Genomic DNA, 19,850 nt, shown 5'->3' with positions numbered 1-19,850 from the left:
GAGTTCTATCATAGCTAGCCCTGGATTCATGGCGTGGATGTCAGACTAGAGCAGGTGTTGGTGCTGAGGCGTTTCTGACTCAGAACACTACTGGCATTGCCTTAACACCAGGCTGTTGCTAAACACAATAAGCCCAGCATTAATTATTCCAAATCACTATGACGTTAGAACAGGCTGAATGTCTGTGTCTGTGTAGATGCTTGCCCTAAGAGGGCCTGTGTCCAGTGAGTTTCTCTAACATCTTACCCACTGCTGCGGTGCTTCAGGGAACCTGATAAACTTTCCACCTCTATTTATATTTGTCCCAGTGGATCCTTTCACCCTTTCAGGACTGTCAATGCTATCCTTGGTACAGCATGGACCTTCAGTATGTGCATACATTGAAAATTGTCTAGCAGAGGAACCAATGGTGAAGGAAGGAAAAAAACTGGGGAGAAAAAGGATGAAAAGGAAAAAGTCTTCATCTTACAAATCCTTTATAAAAACAACTTTTTAAAATATGTTTGGAATTTAAATGAGGAAGAAAAGAAATGGTGAACAAAATTCAATAGTAACAGAAATGCAAAGTGAAGCAGTCGGTTAAACATGTTTCTATCAAGAAACATAGCAAACCCCAAGATTATCATTATGGGTGATTGATAGTGTTGGAAATTTACGTAGCAGCATAGTGTGTTGACACAGACCCATAATCCCTCCAGGGCTGAGGCAGGAGGATTCAATACTTCAAACCAGCCCAGGACACATAGCAAGACTTTGTCTACAAAAGAGCAAGAAAGAAAAAAGTTTTCACAGGGCTTAATTTTAAATATTCCAAGACTTCCCCAAATACCAGGGGTTGGGGAAGAAAATATCATTCAAGTACTGAAGTAATGACTTCTCGTCAACATGTTATTAACATGGTATCATTTAAGACAGTAAGGAAGTGACTTGGAGTTATCAGAAAGTTTAAAAAGTATCTGAAAGATCTCTGTTTAAGCATTTGCTTAGCAGGCAGAAGCCCCTCTATTTACTCTGTACTATGAGACAAAAGTTTAAGAAAAAATAATCAAACCCATGGCATCCAAAGGCCCACCTTGCTCATATTCAATAAAAACAAAAGAATAACTAATCACATAAATTATTATTAAAATAACTCAGTGTTGGGGGTCAACTTTTAGCAGAAACGACTATCAGCTTTGCAGCCATCTTGAGCCATATACCCTGACATGAGACTTGGATTACAATAGCCTACAACACTGAGCACACTCTGATAATCTTGGTTTAGATACCTTGGGTGTGTGAGATTAAAGGTGAAATGCCCCCTCCCTATGTACCTCACATCCAAATGCTACTGCAATGGAGATGGTGGTTATAGATCCCATAAGGGAGTTACAGAAAAAAATATCTGTTCTTAAACAACAAATAGAGTTAGAAAAAGAGTATCAGGACTTAATTAATCAACTACAAAAATTAAAGACAGGAAAGATGTCTCAAGAGGTAAACTTTGAAAATCCCCTGGCTCCTTGTGTTCCTCAACCAGGAGTCCAAAGACAGTCTCTGTCGTTTAGCTTAAGATCAGCCACAGATCATCTAGAGAAGGGAAATGCTGAGGCTTTCCCTGTATCAGAGACCAGAGACAATCAAATGATTGCTTGGAGACATCACACAGGGTTTAATTTTCAAATTATTAAAGAATTAAAAAATGCAGTATCTCAATATGGTGCCACTGCTCCTTTTACTCTTGCAATTTTAGAGTCTGCCGCAGAGGAGTGGCTGACTCCTAGTGATTGGAATATGTTAGTGAGAGCAGTTCTTAGTGGTGGAGACTATCTTATTTGGAAATCAGAGTATCATGAGAATTGTAAAGAAATAGCTAGGAGAAATATTCAGGCAGGCAATGATTGGTCCTTTGATGCCTTAGTAGGAGAAGGGCAATTTGCTTCTAGTGATAACCAGATGCAATATGACCCAGGTTTATATGTTAAAATTCAAAATCCAGCCATGAAGGCTTGGCGTAAACTTCCAGTAAAGGGAGACCCTGGTGCATCTTTAACAACAGTCAGGCAAGGGCCTGATGAGCGATTTTCTGACTTTGTTCATTGATTAATGATAACAGCAGGGAGGATTTTTGGTAATGCAGAGGCAGGTGTAGATTATGTGAAACAACTTGCATATGAAAATGCTAATCCTGCCTGCCAATCGGCCATTAGACTTTATAGGAAAAAGACAGACCTTATGGGGTATATCAGACTCTGTTCTGACATAGGTCCCTCTTACCAACAGGGCTTAGCTATGGCAGCTGCCATGCAAGGACAATCAGTAAGAGATTTTTTGGCAAGTAAAGACAGAAAGGCATGTTTTAAATGTGGTAAGCCTGGACACTTTGCAAGAGATTGCAAGGTAGAAAATGAGTTAAGCCAGAGACAGCCCGGAAAACAGCCTGGGCTCTGCCCACATTGCAAACGTGGAAGGCATTGGGCTAGTGATTGTAGGTCTAAACAAGATGCACAAAGTAACACCCTTTCCCATAATCAGGGAAACAGGAACAGGGCCAGCTCCAGGGCCCCGAACCGACACAAGCCAAAACAGGCTTATGGAGCAGTCAGTGTCCTACCAGCAAACACCAAACTCTGTCGAGCAACACCAGGAAGTGCAGGACTGGACCTCAGTTCTGCAACCCACACAGTATTAACCCCAGAAATGGGACCTCAAGCCTTACCCACTGGAGTGTTTGGACCGCTCTATCCAAATGTGTTTGGCCTGATAGTGGGAAGAAGCAGTGCTACTATGCAGGGACTACAAATTTTTCCTGGAGTTATAGATAATGATTATCAGGGTGAGATTAAGGTAATGGCACAGGCAATTCAGAATATAGTCACCATTCCTACAGAAAAGAGGATAGCTCAACTATTGTTACTTCCATTGTACCCTACTAATCACAAATATAAGAATCCTAAAAGAGGGGATCAAGGCTTTGGTTCCTATGATGCATACTGGGTACAGCCTATAGTTAAACAAAAACCTATGATGACAATTTGGCTAGATGGAAAGGCATTCCAAGGCTTGGTTGACACAGGAGCTGATGTGACTATCCTAAAACAAAGTGATTGGCCTGCTACCTGGCCTCTGACCCCAACCTTAACCAATTTAAGGGGTATTGGCCAAAGTCAAAATCCACTACAAAGCTCTAAGGTGCTGACGTGGAAAGATAAAGAAGGAAATACAGGAAATATACAACCCTATGTCATCTCAGGCCTTCCCATTAATCTCTGGGGCAGAGATCTGTTATCCCAGTTGGGATTGATTATGTGCAGCCCTAATGAAGTAATCATGGCTCAAATGGTAAACTCTTGAGCTTTCCCCAGGCAAAGGATTAGGAAAAGGTGAAGATGAAATTATTCATCCTACTGAAGTTTATGGTAACAATGAAAGAAGAGGCTTGGGGTATTTTTGATGGGGGCTACTGATTCAGCTGCACCACAGGAAGTTGTGCGGATCCCATCACCTGGAAAGGGGACTCGCCCATCTGGGTGGATCAGTGGTCCCTAACCACCGAAAAATTACAAGCTGCCCAGTTGCTAGTGCAGGAGCAATTACAGGCAGTACATTTAGAAGAGAGTAACTCTCCCTAGAACACCCCAATATTTGTCATTAGGAAAAAGTCAGGAAAGTGGAGATTGTTGCAAGACTTGAGGGCTGTTAACGCAACCATGATTAAAATGGGAGCCTTACAATCTGGGCTGCCCACACCGGTGGCCATACCTTTAGGTTATTATAAAATAGCTATAGATTTAAAAGACTGTTTTTTTACTATCCCCTTGCATCCTAATGATAGAAAACATTTTGCTTTCAGTGTTCCCTCTATAAACTTTAGAGAACCTATGAAAAGATATCAATGGAAGGTCTTGCCTCAGGGTATGGCTAACAGTCCTACCTTGTGCCAAAAGTTTGTGGCTTTTGCCATAGAGGGTGTTAGAACTATGTGGAAGCAAATCTACATGATTCATTTCATGGATGATATTTTGATAGCTGGAAAAGATGGAAACCAGGTACTCCAGTGCTTTGATGATCTTAGAACAGCTTTACAGACTTCAGGGTTACAAATAGCACCAGAAAAGATGCAATTACAAGACCCATATACCTATTTAGGATTTCAGATTAATGGTCCATGCATTATTAATAGTAAAGCTGTTGGGCCTTGGACAAGGTAACTCCATTTAACCTGTTACCTTCAGTCACGTAGGACACAGGTAGAGGGCGTGATTAACAAGTCTCTACCTCCAGAGATTTAAATATTAATGAATTATCAAAAGGCCAGGGACGGTGCTAATTAAGTTATTCCCTCCCCTTTTTCCTTCCCTATAAAATGAGAGTCCCCTGGCCTTTGTGTGTGTGGGGGAAGCGCGTACCACCTGCATCCATTTACCATGTCATGAACAATAAAGCTTTGGAAAACCGGACACGTGTCGCATGTCGCATGGTCTCTCCGCCTGATTCCTAGCTTTTGGAACCCTGGAACCTTGCCGATGCAGCCACCAGCCCGAGGCAGCTGTATGAATGTGGGATCTTCCGCTGGCGATGTGGGAAGCCCGCCCTGGGACCCTGCCGCCGGACTCCCTCCCCCAGCCCGTGAGATTTCTTCCCCACATAAAGCCACACTGAGGACTGATTCCCTTAAGACACTTAATGATTTTCAAAAACTATTGGGAGATATTAATTGGCTACGACCATATTTGAAACTTACAACAGGAGAACTGAAGCCTCTGTTTGATATTCTCAAGAGAGATCCTGACCCTAAGTCTGACAGGGCTCTAACAGAGGAGGGTAGAAAAGCCTTACAGAAGGTAGAGAATGCTATTTCATCCCAATTTGTAACTCATATTAATTATTCTAAGCCTTTATATTTTCTTATTTTTAACACTAAACCAACTCCTACTGCAGTTTTTTGGCAAACTGAACCCATATTATGGGTTCATCTTCCCTCATCCCCCAAGAAGGTTCTTAATCCATACTATACAGCTGTAGCAGATATGATTATGTTAGGCAGAGATAACAGTCAAAAATATTTTGGAAAAGATCCTGATATTATAGTACAACCCTATACAAGGCATCAGGTTGATTGGATTATGCAGAATTCTGAAGTCTGGCCTATTGCATGTGCCTCATTTGCTGGTCAGATAGATAATCATTATCCATCAGATAAATTGGTTCAGTTTTGTAATCATCATGAATTTGTTTTTCCATCTCATACTGCACATGAACCTATCAAGGAAGCATTGCTAGTTTTCACTGATGGTTCCTCATCAGGAACAGCTGCTTATGCCTTTAAGGATCAAGTAATCTCTTTTGCTTCATCATCTGTGTCAGCTCAATTGGCTGAATTACATGCTGTTATTGTGGTGTTTCAAGCATTTCCAAATCAAACTATTAATATTTATACATATAGCTCATATATAGCTCAGTCTATCCCTTTGCTAGAAACTGCTGCACAAATAAAGCATTCCTCAGAAGCAGCTGATTTGTTTTTACAGTGCCAACAATTAATTTTGAGGAGAAAGTGTAAATTCTTTATAGGACACCTGAGAGCCCACACTGTGCTACCAGGTCCTCTCTCTGAAGGAAATACCAAGGCAGACCTAGCTACTTGTATAGCTGCAGTGATTCTATCAGATCAGAAATCTAATTTGGATCAGGCCATAAAGGCTCATGAGTTACATCACCTTAATTCTAAAACTTTAAAAGGAATTTTTAAAATTACCAGAGAACAAGCTAGACAAATTGTTAAACAATGTCAATCATGTGTTAAACTTTTACCTCATTTGGGTGTAAATCCAAAGGGACTGATACCAAACAGTATCTGGCAAATGGATGTTACTTATTTTAATGAATTTGGCAAGCAAAAATGTATACATGTATGTGTAGACACATACAGTGGTTTCATTTATGCAACATTACAAACTGGAGAAGCAAGCAAGCATGTGATCGCTCATATGTTTGCTACAATTGCTGTATTGGGTGTGCCTAAACAGATAAAAACTGACAATGGCCCAGGTTATACAAGCTCCAGTTTCTACCAATTCTGTGAAAAATTGGGAATACTACATAAAACGGGTATTCTATATAATCCACAGGGCCAAGGTATGGTAGAAAGGGCACACCAAACCATTAAATGTCAATTTGAAAAAATTAAAAAGGGGGAATGGTACCCTACCAAAGGATCCCCCCAAAATATCCTTCATCATGGACTCTTTATTTTAAATTTTTAAAATTTGGATTCTGAAGGAAAATCTGCTGCAGATAGATTCTGGCATCCTGATACCAAAAAGAATTTTGCAACAGTCCTCTGGAAAGACCCATTAACTGAAACCTGGAATGGGCCAGATCCAGTGCTTATCTGGGGAAGAGGTTCTGTTTTCATATATTCCCAAGCTGCAGATGCTGCATGTTGGCTGCCAGAGAGACTGATTAAACAAATAGACAACAATAACAAATCCAGGGAGGAGAAACCCCCTGAGAAGTGTATTTTTTCTTCACAGGAAACATGAAGATGCTTCACAATTGCCTTCAAACTGGAACAGATCAACGAGTAAACCTGACTTGGGAAGTTATCAGTGCTGAAGGAGACATCACCACCCATATATCCAGGGTGGCTCTATTGGACTCTTGATTCCCTGACTTATGATTTAGTGGGGAACTAGATTGTTTTAGATTCAGTGGGAATTTAGATTGTTTAGACCCAGGAGAAAACCCACTACCGCAGTTACTATAGTTGTTTTTTGGGTTTGAGATTGACTAGAGTAGGAACAGGGATTTCCTTACTTGTTTTCTTTAGATCAAAGCTATGATCAGTTTTGTATTTCTATAGATTTAGATTCTGATATAAGACATTTATGAACAGAATAGAAGAAGCTTACACTTTTACTACTCAGACAGAGGGAGTTAGGTGTTGCCCTTAAAAAGAGTGTTGCTGTCATACTAACTATTCATGCGTTGTTAAGTCTCTTGTCTTTTGGGTCCATGTGGTTCAACAAACTGATGGCTTTTATATGAGATGCTATTCAAATGAAACCCACACAGGTCCATTATTACAGGCTGGAAGTAAGGGATTGTAAAACCTCTGTCATCAAGACTAATGAGGTGTATCCCCTAACTTACACGCGAAGCCGGATAGTCAGTGACGGGTAAGAGAGCATATGGAGACCCTTGCCCCTAAAAGAAGGGAGGCTCACCATCCTAAGACAGGAGCTCAACAAATGGCTGTTGAGTATCCAATGATGGGAAAAGGAGGCTGGGGTCCTTTGTTCCAACCTAGGACAGGCACGGTTTCCATAAGTTGTCCCAGCCTTCCCTTTTGAAAAAAAAATTTTTTTAAAGGGGGACCTGTTGGGGGCCGACTTTTAGCAGAAAGCAGCTATCAGCTTTGCAGCTGTCTTGAGCCATATACCCTGACATGAGACTTGGATTACAATAGCCTACAACAGCTGAGCACACTCTGATAATCTTGGTTTAGATACCTTGGGTGTGTGGGATTAAAGGTGTGTGAGATTAAAGGTGTGTAATTTAAGAGTGTAACTTAGAAGTGTAGAGATCAGATTTAGAGACAAGACCTAAGGGCATGATTAAAGGTGTGACCAAAAGGCATGGCTTAGAAGTGAGACATATAAAAGGCAGAGGCAGACAAAGAGAGATCATACACTTCAGAGAGTACAACTTGGAGTACAACTTGGAGTAGGAATTAGGCATTAGGTAGCAGGCACTTGGAAGAGAACTTGGAAGAAGTAACTTGGAACTTGGAGGCACTAGGGACTAGGAATCTAGGACTTGGGACTTGGAGTGAAGAAGAGAGACTGAAGAATAAATGGTATTGAAACACACTCTGTCTGGTCTCCATTCTTCGAGACCGCCCTCACTCTCTCTCTTGCTGAACCCCGACCCGTGGACCAGAGCGGCAGCTTGGGCAGGGATACAGTGGCCGCCAAATGCGGGGCAGCCCGGGCCTCAACATTTTTCTCAGGCCACAACATTTTTTTGGCTGCCCAAACGTGGGGCTAGTGCAGCTCTCAACAATTCAGCAATTCACAGTAAGAGTTTGCTTCAACGCTAGAAAGGTCTAAGCAGCTAGTGATGGTTTGTGTGTGTGCAGGCTAGTTTTATTATGTCAAGTTGACTAGAGCATTATCTGAAGGGCAGGAACCTCAACTGAGAAAACATCTCCCTAAGATCAGGCTGTAGGTAAGTCTATAAAGTTTTTTTTTTTTTTTTTTTTTTTTTTTTTTTTTTTTTTTTTTTTTTTTTTTTTTAATTAGTGACTGATAGGAGAGGAACCATTGTGGCGGTGCCACTTCTGGGATGGTGATTCAGCATTCTATAAGAAAGCAGACTGAGCAAGCCAGTAAGGAGTAAGCCTCTCCATAGCCTCTGCATCAGCTCCTGCCTCCAGGTCCCTGCCCTGTGAGTCCCTGTCCTGATTTCCCTTGATGATGAACAGTGAGTGCTATGAATGTGTAAGCCGAATACATCCTTTCCTCTTTAACTTCCTTTTGGGTTGTGGTGTTTCATTCCAGCAATAGATATCCTAACTAAGGCCTTGTGAAATTGCTACTCACAGATGTAATGAGCATTGATGTGTGTAGATGGAGGAGTAACTGCTGTGAACTCATAGGTGCATGGTGGATATCTGTCAGTGCTTAAACTGCATTCTTCTGTTGGTCTAAAGTTATCTCCCTCTGTACTTTGATTTTCCTGATCTTTGGTGAGATCTGAGAATTACTGTTATTCATAGATTTTTTCCTGGATTGACTACAGATTCACTAAGAGACACGAGAATAGTTAGGGGTGGCATGGTGAGCCTCAGGTTCTCTGAGGTGATGAAAGTTGACTCCAGATGGGTCATAGAATAAACACAACTAAATACTACTTTTCAGAATAAAAGCAGAAAAGTCCCTTACATTGATGCAAGACAATATTGCATAAATAGAATAAAAAGGTATGTTAAAGAAAAACGAAGGGGCACTGAAATTTAAAGACACTTTTTACAGTTATTTCAGAAAAAATAAAATAAGAGCAATGATACTCCAGCCAAAACCCAGAATACTTTTCTCTAAGCCTGCTCACCTTCCTGTGTTTAAATTCAAGATGTCTTATGTACTTGATTTTCTTCTTTTGAGTTCCAGAAACAGTACCCCTCTCTCCCCATTTCCTAATTCCATGGGCAGTACTGGATTCAAGGCTGGTATACTTGTGTATATTGAGACTCTCACATTTATGGCACTCTGTACAAGTGCTCTTCAAATTATTCTATTTTGCATATGTCTAAAAGGATCTTAACTGATACAGATTTAACTATGTGATAATTGGTTGTATTGAAAATGAAAGTTCTATAGAGAATTGATTCATTCCAGGATTTAAGCAGAAAATGTACAAGATGAGCTTGCAGTATCCTGTAGTATCAGAAATAATAAAAAAAAAAAAAAGAGAACACAACAATGGGGTGTGTCCAACTTATAGAAATTTCACTAAAACATTTTCTAATGCAATAGAATAAAGTACTACTGAGTTTATAACAAGACATAAAATAAACATCTTAGAGTTAATGCAGAGGGTGAGGTAGGGAGAAGAAGGGAAATGTCTCCCACAGACAAATTCCAGAGAAGGAGAATGTGGCTTAATGGTAGAACATTTGTCTAAATGCCCCATGGATTCAATCTCTGTCACTGTTATTGACAATAAAAAATTACTATCATCTACTTTTAAGATTAAACACAACCCCTAGTCCTTACATGCACACTGGTTACTGACTCAGAGACTAGTACTTTAAGCAAAATAATCAAGGCTAAAGCTTCATAATTGGCCCAGGATATGATTCAAAGCAAGTGACACATTCTGTTTTTCTCCATCTCCAATTTGAGTCATGAGAAACAACACATTAGGAATTTTACAACTGAGGTGCATTTCACACAGCAAAAAGGCCAGCATCAACCTTAGAGGTCACCTGATATGAGAAAGATGTTCAGAGGTTGGTTGTTGTTTGAACTAAGAGACAAAGAGTAGACATGGCTGCTAAGCACAACTAAGGGCCCTCAAAGACAATGTCAGCAGAAAACGCAGACACCGGAACTCCATTTCCTGTCTTTCCAAACAGCAGCATTATTTACTCAGCAAATACAAAAACAACACTTAATCTTAATAAAAAAGTTTAATAAATACTAAATTGGATCCAGGTTTAATTTTTAAAGTCCAAATTATGATTATTCTTCAGCATGAATTCATAGTGAAGCACACTCTAATGGAGCAAGAAGGCTGACGGTTCAAGTCTAGGACCCTCCTCATAAGCACAGAGAAATTTTGATAAAGCCTCTACAAAGCTGGGAATTCTTTAAAGTGCAAACTGATACCGTCCACATGTCATTCTCATTACCATGTCTGATGTAATATTTTTCTTAAATAGATACTCTTTTTTTTCCAAAAGTAATACATTCTCAGATACCAAACTCAAAGACCTGAGATTTAAGTGACAGTATCCCCAGTTCTGGCCATGGAAGGACACTTGTGTCTGCTTGTCTAAGAAGAAAAGTACCGCTTGCTTGCTTGCTGCTTACCAGTGACTGTGAATCTTCAGGGATGAGGAAGCTGGTTTCTTTGTAGCCCAGGTTCTGTCAATAGCAAAGGCCAGTTGAGGGAGAGGGAGATACAGTACAGTTAAGGATGGCTCAAGTAGAACAATCATATAATTTACACCTCCAAAGCAAGAACGGTAAGGTTCTTTCTTTAGAATACTACACCATGAAGTCAAGAAACCTGAACTCCATTTCCCCATATGAAATGGTACTTGAAGTTGCATGTACATATGTATTCATGCATCCATGTGTGTATGTATATGTGCATGTGAGGGGGTGGGAAGAAAAAAAAAGAGAAGAGAAAAGGGACAGAGAGGGAATTGTAGAGAAAGTCATAGAACAATTTGCAACAGGTAAAATGCTTAAAAACTTCTACACTACAGTAAAGTGACCAGGATATCTGGTATTTTAAGGACTCTGAACAGGACCAATGTAGAATACACATCACTGACTAGATAGTTCATGCTTCTTGGCATTGGCTTGAAATTATTAAAATATGTAGCTTTGAAGATGACATATCATTCTTTAAAAATGCATAATGGAAGAAAAAATCATACATATATTACACACAAGCCACTAGCAACTAAAGCATTTCTTCTTTCCTGGACACGAGCTTCCAATCCACTTGTTACTCAGGGATCCATACACTACAGAACTGTCTCCTGAGGTCTCACTTGCCCATTTTCTGAATTTCTGGGGATGGTATCAGGAGTGGCCCCAGGATTTACAAAAATGATCTGAGGTCCATATCACACAGGACACTCAGTTATCTCCTTTAGGGAATGTCACATCCACCACCCCACTATGACAGGTTGGTTCTGGGCAAATCAATCTTGAGGAAAAGTAATCATGGATTATGGATACTTCAGGAGCTTTCCAGAATATCCCTTTAGGCTGAAGAGTTTACCCAGTGGAATGTGCCAGGCACCTCTAACCTCTCAGCCTTCTTAGTGATGACGAAGGTGGTGCTGAGCGCAGGTGTATTCAAACTACTTCAACCAACTTAAGTTACACTTGCCAATCAAACTTGCCCAACCAAATGTCAAATAAAACTAACCTATCAGACAATTCCAAAATGGCAATCTCCACAAATATATCACACTCACACTCACACACACACACACAGAGAGAGAGAGAGAGAGAGAGAGAGAGAGAGAGAGAGAGAGAGAGAGAGAGAGAATGGTCTCTGAGGTTAAGAGTGAATGCCATTCTTTTGGATGTCCTGAGTTTGGTTCTGAGCACCACCTGTAACTCCTACACTTTTTCTGGACTCCATGGGCACCTAAACACACACACACACACACACACACACACACACACACACACACACACATTTTAATAGAAACAAAAGGATCCTTTTTAAAACTGTAAAATAAAATAAATAGTGAAGCTACATTTTCACCATGTAAACATTAAAGGAACTAATTTGTCCTCCATTGACCCAGAGCTCTGTTACACTTGCCCTCTGCCATCACACACTAAGCTTGTTTGTGTTAACTATGGAATGACTTAAGGAACCGCACAGTAATGTTCTCAAGGGAACTCGGCAGGGAACTTGACTCTCTCACCTTGGGAAAAAGATATGTTTGTTCTGACTGGGCCTTCAAACTTACAATTATGTCTTCTCCTTGAATCATAAACTGATATAATTCCTTTCTTTCTCTCTCTCTTTCTTTCTTTCTTTCTTTCTTTCTTTCTTTCTTTCTTTCTTTCTTTCTTTCTTTCTTAAACGCTTTGCTGAGTATTTCATTGTTTCCTTTGTCAAAGACCTGTCATGCATAAGAATTCTTACTATGGACAAGCCTATGGTTCCCTCAACAGAGGCTTTCATATGTTGTGTGTCCCCTTCACAGCGGCCAGCCATTGAGCAATTAAGTAAAGTAGTACAAAGAGGAACAACAGTGGTAAGTGGACGGATCTCACAACATGTAGCCTTATTCATTCATAGAATCCATAAGTTACCATAGAGACTGAATGCTCCAAATATAAGCAACACTAGTAACCTTCTGGCATTGTGTAATTCCATCATGTGGATTTGAAGTATATAACATGCTGTTGTGGTAGGACAATGTCACATTTCCTCCCTCCAAACTGCTGTTAATTGATTACACAAATTTGGAACTTTCAGATACAGAGACCAACTATATTTGATGACATTGTTTTAGTTTAGCAATTTTCCTCACTCTTCAGTCACTTGAACCCTATATAGCCCTTGAAAGAACATATTCCATATGAACAACCATTATATAAACAGATGTCATACACAAACCAGCATTACACATCCCCACTGTGATTGGCAGAAAGTTATTGTCTTGCAGATTGAATCCCAGCACATCTGAAGTTATTATACCTCAAGATCAATTCAAACTTATGCTTGCTTTCCTATAAGACCATATTTGCTTATTCCTCTCTGTTTAAAAACTTAGTTTTAAAAGTAATTTTAGAACTTGGGGACTCTTAAATCAAACAATCCACAAAGTGTGGGTTTTCTTGAGAGAGACTTGTTGTGGATTTGGTCTAACACTTGCATTATGTTATTTAGGTTCCCAAAATTGCATGAGAATCCATATGTAAGACGTCGAGGGTCCCTGTCCCCAGTTGTTTCTAACTGGTAAATAATGTTGCCAGCAGCCAATGACTGGGCAGTGAGACAGAGGTGGGACTTTAGGATTTCGGGGCAATGAGACCTAGAGAGAAGGAGAAATATTGCCATGCTGGGAAAGAAATAAAATCCAGGCTTAAGAGCTACAGAAGAGAGCATACCAATCCTGTAAGAGCTGGCGAAGAGTGGCTCACCCCCCTCTCCTCAGTTGGGTCTAGGGTAGCAAAGATGGAATGTAGATTTTTAGTAACTCAGGAGTATTGGAGGAGAGGCGTTAGCAATGTGGAAGTTTGGGAATGGCCCAACCATTGGGCTGTTTAAGGCATGTTAAAATAGAAGGCTGTGTGTGTGTGTGTGTGTGAGTGTGTGTGTGTGTGTGTGTGTGTGTGTGTGTGTGTGTCTTTCATTCAGGAAATAAGAACATTGGGGTGGGTAATAAGGAATGTGTGCTGCCTCCAAGGATATTAAGTAGTATTAATTGCCTACTGCAACAAATGGCATTCAATTTGTTAGGCCTGAACTCACTATTAAAAATTAACCGGAACTTCCCAAATGGAAAACACATGACATACTGTAAGATTAGGAGGTGGAACAAATTGGTTTCTCAGCCAAGCTGAGCTGAGTTAAGGAGCCCTGTGTTTCCTCCCCAAGCTGCACAGGTTTGGAACTAGGAAAAAAAGTGTGCTGAATTGGCATTCATAATGCTGGGGTTTGTGGCTTGAGGGTAGGTCACAGTCAGGCCAACCCAGGGACTTGGGTGGTGGACTAAGGATTTAGCTAGATGCTCTCTCAGTGTTCTGGGCTGCTGCAGAGGGCTTGAGCCACAGATGCTGAGAGTTCCTGCTGAGATAAAGTAGGCTGAAGAGAACAGGTTTGAATAAGATAGAAATAAAGGCACTTGCATTGTTTTAAGGACAGAAGGGAGAATGAATGAAAATTGATTTAATTGTTTTTAAAGATAGAAAGGAGAAAAATGCTTTAAAGGAAATTTTTAAAAGTCTATGTCAGGGTAGGTAACTGGATTCTTGGACCATAAGCTTCATGGGAATTCTGGGACTTCTTAGCTTGGTATGACAAATTAATAGCCTGGAAATAGGCTTATACTGTAAGTTGAAGGGAATTTAATTGAAGTTAAATACATAAGAAAGAATGTTGATTCAAGTTATATAAAGAGAAAGGAATATATATATATATATATATATATATATATATATATATATTCATAAACACACACACACACACACACACAGAGAGAGAGAGAGAGAGAGAGAGAGAGAGAGAGAGAGAGAGAGAGAGAGAGAGAAAATAACTTCCACAGAAGGGAGAATTTAAGGATGCATAGATGAATAAATAAATTTAGAACTTGATCTTACTAGGAAAAATTAATCATGTAAGAACAAGGCAGAGGATAGTGAAGCAGCACTGTCTTAAAGAATAATAATAGTTTAGATTACCTTATATTAATTAACTCTTATAAAGAGAAAGGTGATACACACACACACACACAGAAAGAGAGAGAGAGAGAGAGAGAGAGAGAGAGAGAGAGAGAGATTAATCTTCACAGAAGGCAAAATTTAAGTATACATAGATGAATAGGTTGAAGCCTTTTGATCTCATCTCAGACAGACAGGAGAAATGTAGGCCTTGATCTCACTCTTAAGACTTAATCATGTAAGAACAAGGCAGGGGATAGTGAAGGAGGATAATAATACCTTAATGGATAATAATAATTGTTTAGATTGCTTTAATTACTTTAAATTGTTTTAATTATCAAAATACGTGTGGTTATAAGTTTGGTGGTTATGATATTAAAAATCCTCTGGGAGAGAGGACAAAATAGAACAGACCTAAAGTTAAAGGAGGCTGCTAATTTGAATCAATATATACTTTTGATGAATTTGGTTGCTGGAAAAAGGATGTGCTATTTGGGGAAAGAGGCTCTGTATTTATGTTAATAGGAAAGAAGTAAAGGTTTTTTATTTGTTTCTAAGTAATATGAATTCGGATTCGAATTGGTTATTGATCAAATTAAACCATAAATAAAACAGTTGCCTTTCACCTGCTCAAACAAGGAGCAAAAAATTTCATCCTTAGCTTATCTTTGTACTTTGTACAATTTATATGAATATCTTAATAGTACTAACATTTTGGTTGTAAGATTCATATACTGGAGAATGTGCAGCTCTGACAAGACTTCTCTGTGGGGATGCTGAAATGACCTGCTGTTCCACTTCCTTGCCTCCTGATGCTGTTACAAAAGACTTCATTCTAGAACAGCTTCAGGAATAGCTGCTGATTTCTGATGAACTCAGTTCATCCAGCTTTTTAGACAGACCCAATCAGAACTTCAGTCAAGCCCTGGGTCTTCTAAGCATACAGAGACTGGATAACAGATGCTAAATCTAGCCTTCTTAAGTCTAAGCAATTTTTCCAATTTTCCTACCCCTCCTCATCACCTCTTAAGAAATAATTCATTACTCCAATTCAGCAAGAAGAAGCCATAGCTACTCATCATCCCGACTCCTTGGGTCTAAGTGTCTGGTTATGGTTATTTTATAAATTACAGATAGATTGTCATTTTAAGGGATAATTTGGAAATGGTCATAATTTTGAACAGGGAGGAAACTACATAGAGAATTTCTGTCTTTCTTTTCCTCTTCTCTATCCTTTTTTTCCCTAGGTAAAAGGAAGGAGGTTGTAAGTGAAAAGGGGGAGCAATATTATAAGACATTAGATATATATAGGATAGATTACTAAAATTATTCTTAAAGCATTGTATAACCAGTCTTATATTGGTAGAAACTTTTATATTTGATATAAAATTGAATAATTTCTTACATTGGTACAGAATTTATATATTGATACAGGTTTAAGGTTTTCATTGGTATAAAGATTTATATATTGATACAAAATTTGAAATTAATATTGTTACTCTTAGATAGGCATTGTGCCTATGCAACTCATTTAAGAATACAAGGTTTTGATATAGTCTTTCTACAACTGCTATTACAAACTGTTTAGGATGATTAAGTAATACAAGTTAAGGGCCAGATAGTAAATTCATGGTTATATTAGATTCTGGCTTAATTATAATAAAATTATTTCAATATTATTCAAATAGAAATAACTAAGAATAGTCAAGGTTTAACAGCTGAGATATACTTTCTATGGATAAATATTTTTCACAAGCATCAGAAATCCATGAAATATGACATTTATAATCATTTCGTTATTATTAGATTTTGACTAGGAGATGTGTATGCTCCTGACAGTACCCACTTCATGTTTTATAGAAGATATTGAGCATCATAACCGCCATATTGAGTTACTCCAGTTGTGGCAAGGTAGCCATTGGACAAGAATTGCCCTAATTCATCTACAGACAAAAAATACTGTCCAAGAAAGAACACATGATGTGGGATAGTTGACTGCTTAGCTCTACCAAGACAGAGTAAGCTAGTCCTTCATAGTTCCTGCTTCACTTACGGTCTGTCAGATGGTTCTGGGGCAGAATACTGAAGACAGATGCTCCAATGTTTTGAGGAATAGGATCTGTCCAGGTAGTCAGCTGTCTCTGCAAATTGTTTAAGTTTTGGAAGCTATGGTTTTGTTATCCTTATATATTCAGGTCATATTTAATTCATTCTCAGATCTCTGATGGGGTTAAAGATTAGTCATAATCTAATAATCAAACTTAAATTGTTTAGTATTGAGGAAGATGATGTATATTTGAAAGGATGGTTTTCTCAATGCAAGTTAAAATCAAAACATAATTCAGGTATAGAATTGTAAACTCTTTAAGTTAGAATAGGTGTTAGAATAATGTACCCAAATTGACAAAATATATGAACTGGACATTATTAGTGTATATCATACCTTATAGTTTACATAGCTGTTATAACTATGTTAGTTGTATATCTGAGAGGCCCTTTTAATGAACAAAAGTGGGAAAATATTGTAGATTTGGTCTAATGTTTGTATTATGTTATTTGGGTTCCCAAAATTGCATAGTAATACACATTTAAGACACTAAGGGTTCCTGCTCCTAGTTGGTTCTCATTGGCAAATAAAGTTTCTAGTGGCCAATGGCAGGGCAGGAAGACAGAGGCAGGACTTTAGGATTTGCAGACAAAAGGACCAAGAGAGAAGAAGGAAGTGAATCACCATGCTGGGAAAGGAATAAGATCTGGCCTTGAGAGCTCCAGAAGAGAGAGCATACCAATCCTGTAAGAGTTGGGGAAGAGCTGCTCAGCCTGCTCTCCCCAGTTGGGTCTAGGGTAGTAAAGATGAAATACAAATTTTAATAAGTAATAACTTAAGAGTATGAAGGGGATCAGTGCATGATGAAGTCATGTAACAACCCTTAGTGTCCTGAATCCAGAACACTCACTCTCAGAACACTCACTGAATCCTCACACTGTGTGTGAGGAGTGAAACAGAGGATTCTGAGAGAAGAGGGATTAAGCAGAAATCTCTTCTCACCTTACTTTTAAATTATAATTGCAGTGGGAAGAAAAGGTGCCTTCTCAACAATTTCCATAGCACCTCAAGAACATAGATGAAATTTCCATTTAGAAACACAGGATTTCCATTTACAGTTCTTATAACTAAAGAAATATTTACCCACTGCTTGCAATGAGAAATGTTAGTAAGGATGAAATGAGCAGATGTTTGCAAGGACCTGGCTTAAACACACATGAACAATGGGTGGGGAGTCCCCTTGGCCACTAAGTCAGGTTGGTGTGCAACTCTGGAAAAAGCCTGTTGTTTAATTTGAGGATTAGCAATAGCCCTGTCTCTGTTCAACTGTTTTAAATTAAAATGAAAGCCCTTGTGATGGTTACTGTGTCATGCTTGTAGCATCATAAACACCTCCTCCAAAAAAATAAAATAAATAAATAAAATAAAATAAATAAAATAAAATAAAGAGTATGAAGGGGGTGTTAGCAATGTGGAAGTTTGGGAATGGCCCAGCCAATATGCTGTTTAAGGCATATTAAAATAGAAGGCTGTGTGTGTGTGTGTGTGTGTGTGTGTGTGTGTGTGTGTGTGTTTTATTTGGGAAGTCAAAACATTGAGGAAGTTAGCAAAGAACACATGACACTGCCACTGGGCAATTTGAATAGCATTAATTGCCTACTGCAATAGACACTTCATGTTATATGCAATAGTAAGTGAGGCATGGAATTTGTCTCACTTTACAAGATGAACAAATCAGAGAACAGAGAGGACAAATGGATATAGGAGTGGATATGTAGCATCTGAGGGTAGCTAACGCTCTAAGGTGATAAACTTGACTTAATCTTTGTATTTTATGTATATCGTGAAGCTAACACACAGACATTCGACTTACCTCATTCTGTTGGTTAAAATACTCTGCTTCTTTGGCTGTTATGCCTAGAAGAAATGAGAAAAACAATCTATCATGCTGACTGGTCTTGTTCAAAAGTCTACATAAGGAAGAAACAGGAATTAAACAAACCAACAAAATTCAAAGAAAAAAAAAATACCAGGAACTAATCTGTTCAAATCAGTCTCCAAAGACTGTTATATCTCTCTCTAAAAAACTGATGATCATAAAAAAACATAATCTCAGTCACTAGGAAACAAATGTAACTCTGATCAATGCGTTCATCAAGCCAGAGTCAAATCCCTCCAAAAGATCATCTGGCGGGAACCATGGACATTTACTTATTTTCTCTCTTTGTGTGTGAGATCATATTGTTTTCTGTATTGTCCAGAGAACTATCACTTTTAAAGCAGACAAAGTCACTTTCCAAGCACCCAGATATCTTTATGATGGTCAAGTATTTAGTCATTTGTACACACATTCACAGAAAGTTGCTGTCACTGAAGATTGTTACTTGTGGAATTGACTCTTAATCTCTAAGGACTTCAACTTTAAAATACACTGAGAAATATCTCTCAAGTCAATAACTTCTTATACAACAATATTTTTTTTGGACAGATAGCCCAATAGGAGTGATATAAAATATTGTTTCTATTTACAGACCATCTCCACAACAAATATAACTCCAGGAAGCAGTAGTATATATTCTGGTAATGCAGAAAATACAAAACTACCACAATCCCAGAAACAATACAACCCACAAAAACCTCACAGTTGACAGTGACTTAGGAAGCTCCAACCTCTTCATGGGTTGTAGAAGTCACTGATGTTTATTCTCTTAGAAGGCTGAGAACAATAGCATTAAGCATTACGAGGGACAGAGATAGTACACATTCACATAGCTTTATTACAGTATGTGGTGATAGACATTCTTTGTTGTTAGCCATAGTTGCTCATCTCTTACGTTGACTAATTTAGAAATTAAACTTAAGCATAGGCATGATATAAAAAGATAACAGGATTTACTATTAGTTGCACTTTCAGGCTCCCACTTGTCCCTCAGAGTGTATTCTTTACAAGTAAATGGTGGCTATATGTACACAGGAAGGTCATGCATTGTCACAAATAAACACAACATCCATAGTTTCCCTTGTGTGAACAGAAAATCTTCAACTGGCACACCAATAGTACTGTGCCATCTCCATCTCCTAAGGTGTGAGATCGTTAAACGAGCTAACCCTAACCCTAACCCTAACCCTAACCCTAACCCTAACCCTAACCCTGATTTTTTTTTTTTGTCAAT

The 19,850-nt window shown here is 38.8% G+C and overlaps 1 protein-coding gene across 4 annotated transcripts in view; it reads right to left on the bottom strand.

Moving 5' to 3' along the window:
* Ano5 (anoctamin 5) overlaps nucleotides 1-19,850 on the bottom strand; it is an 85,156-nt gene that overhangs the window by 59,868 nt on the left and 5,438 nt on the right. For 3 of the 4 annotated variants that reach the window (XM_076935004.1, XM_076935021.1, XM_076935010.1), the window contains exons 2-3: nucleotides 18,551-18,594; nucleotides 10,578-10,631 (exon numbers count right to left, since the gene is read on the bottom strand). In XM_076935004.1, the coding sequence (XP_076791119.1) occupies nucleotides 10,578-10,631; nucleotides 18,551-18,594 (98 nt within the window). The remainder of the gene's footprint in view (nucleotides 1-10,577; nucleotides 10,632-18,550; nucleotides 18,595-19,850) is intronic. The other variant, XM_076935014.1, reaches the window with a different exon arrangement.

This window comes from Arvicanthis niloticus, chromosome 1, assembly GCF_011762505.2.
Source record: "Arvicanthis niloticus isolate mArvNil1 chromosome 1, mArvNil1.pat.X, whole genome shotgun sequence".
NCBI lineage: Eukaryota > Metazoa > Chordata > Mammalia > Rodentia > Muridae > Arvicanthis > Arvicanthis niloticus.
This window is presented reverse-complemented; position numbering and strand designations above follow the sequence as displayed.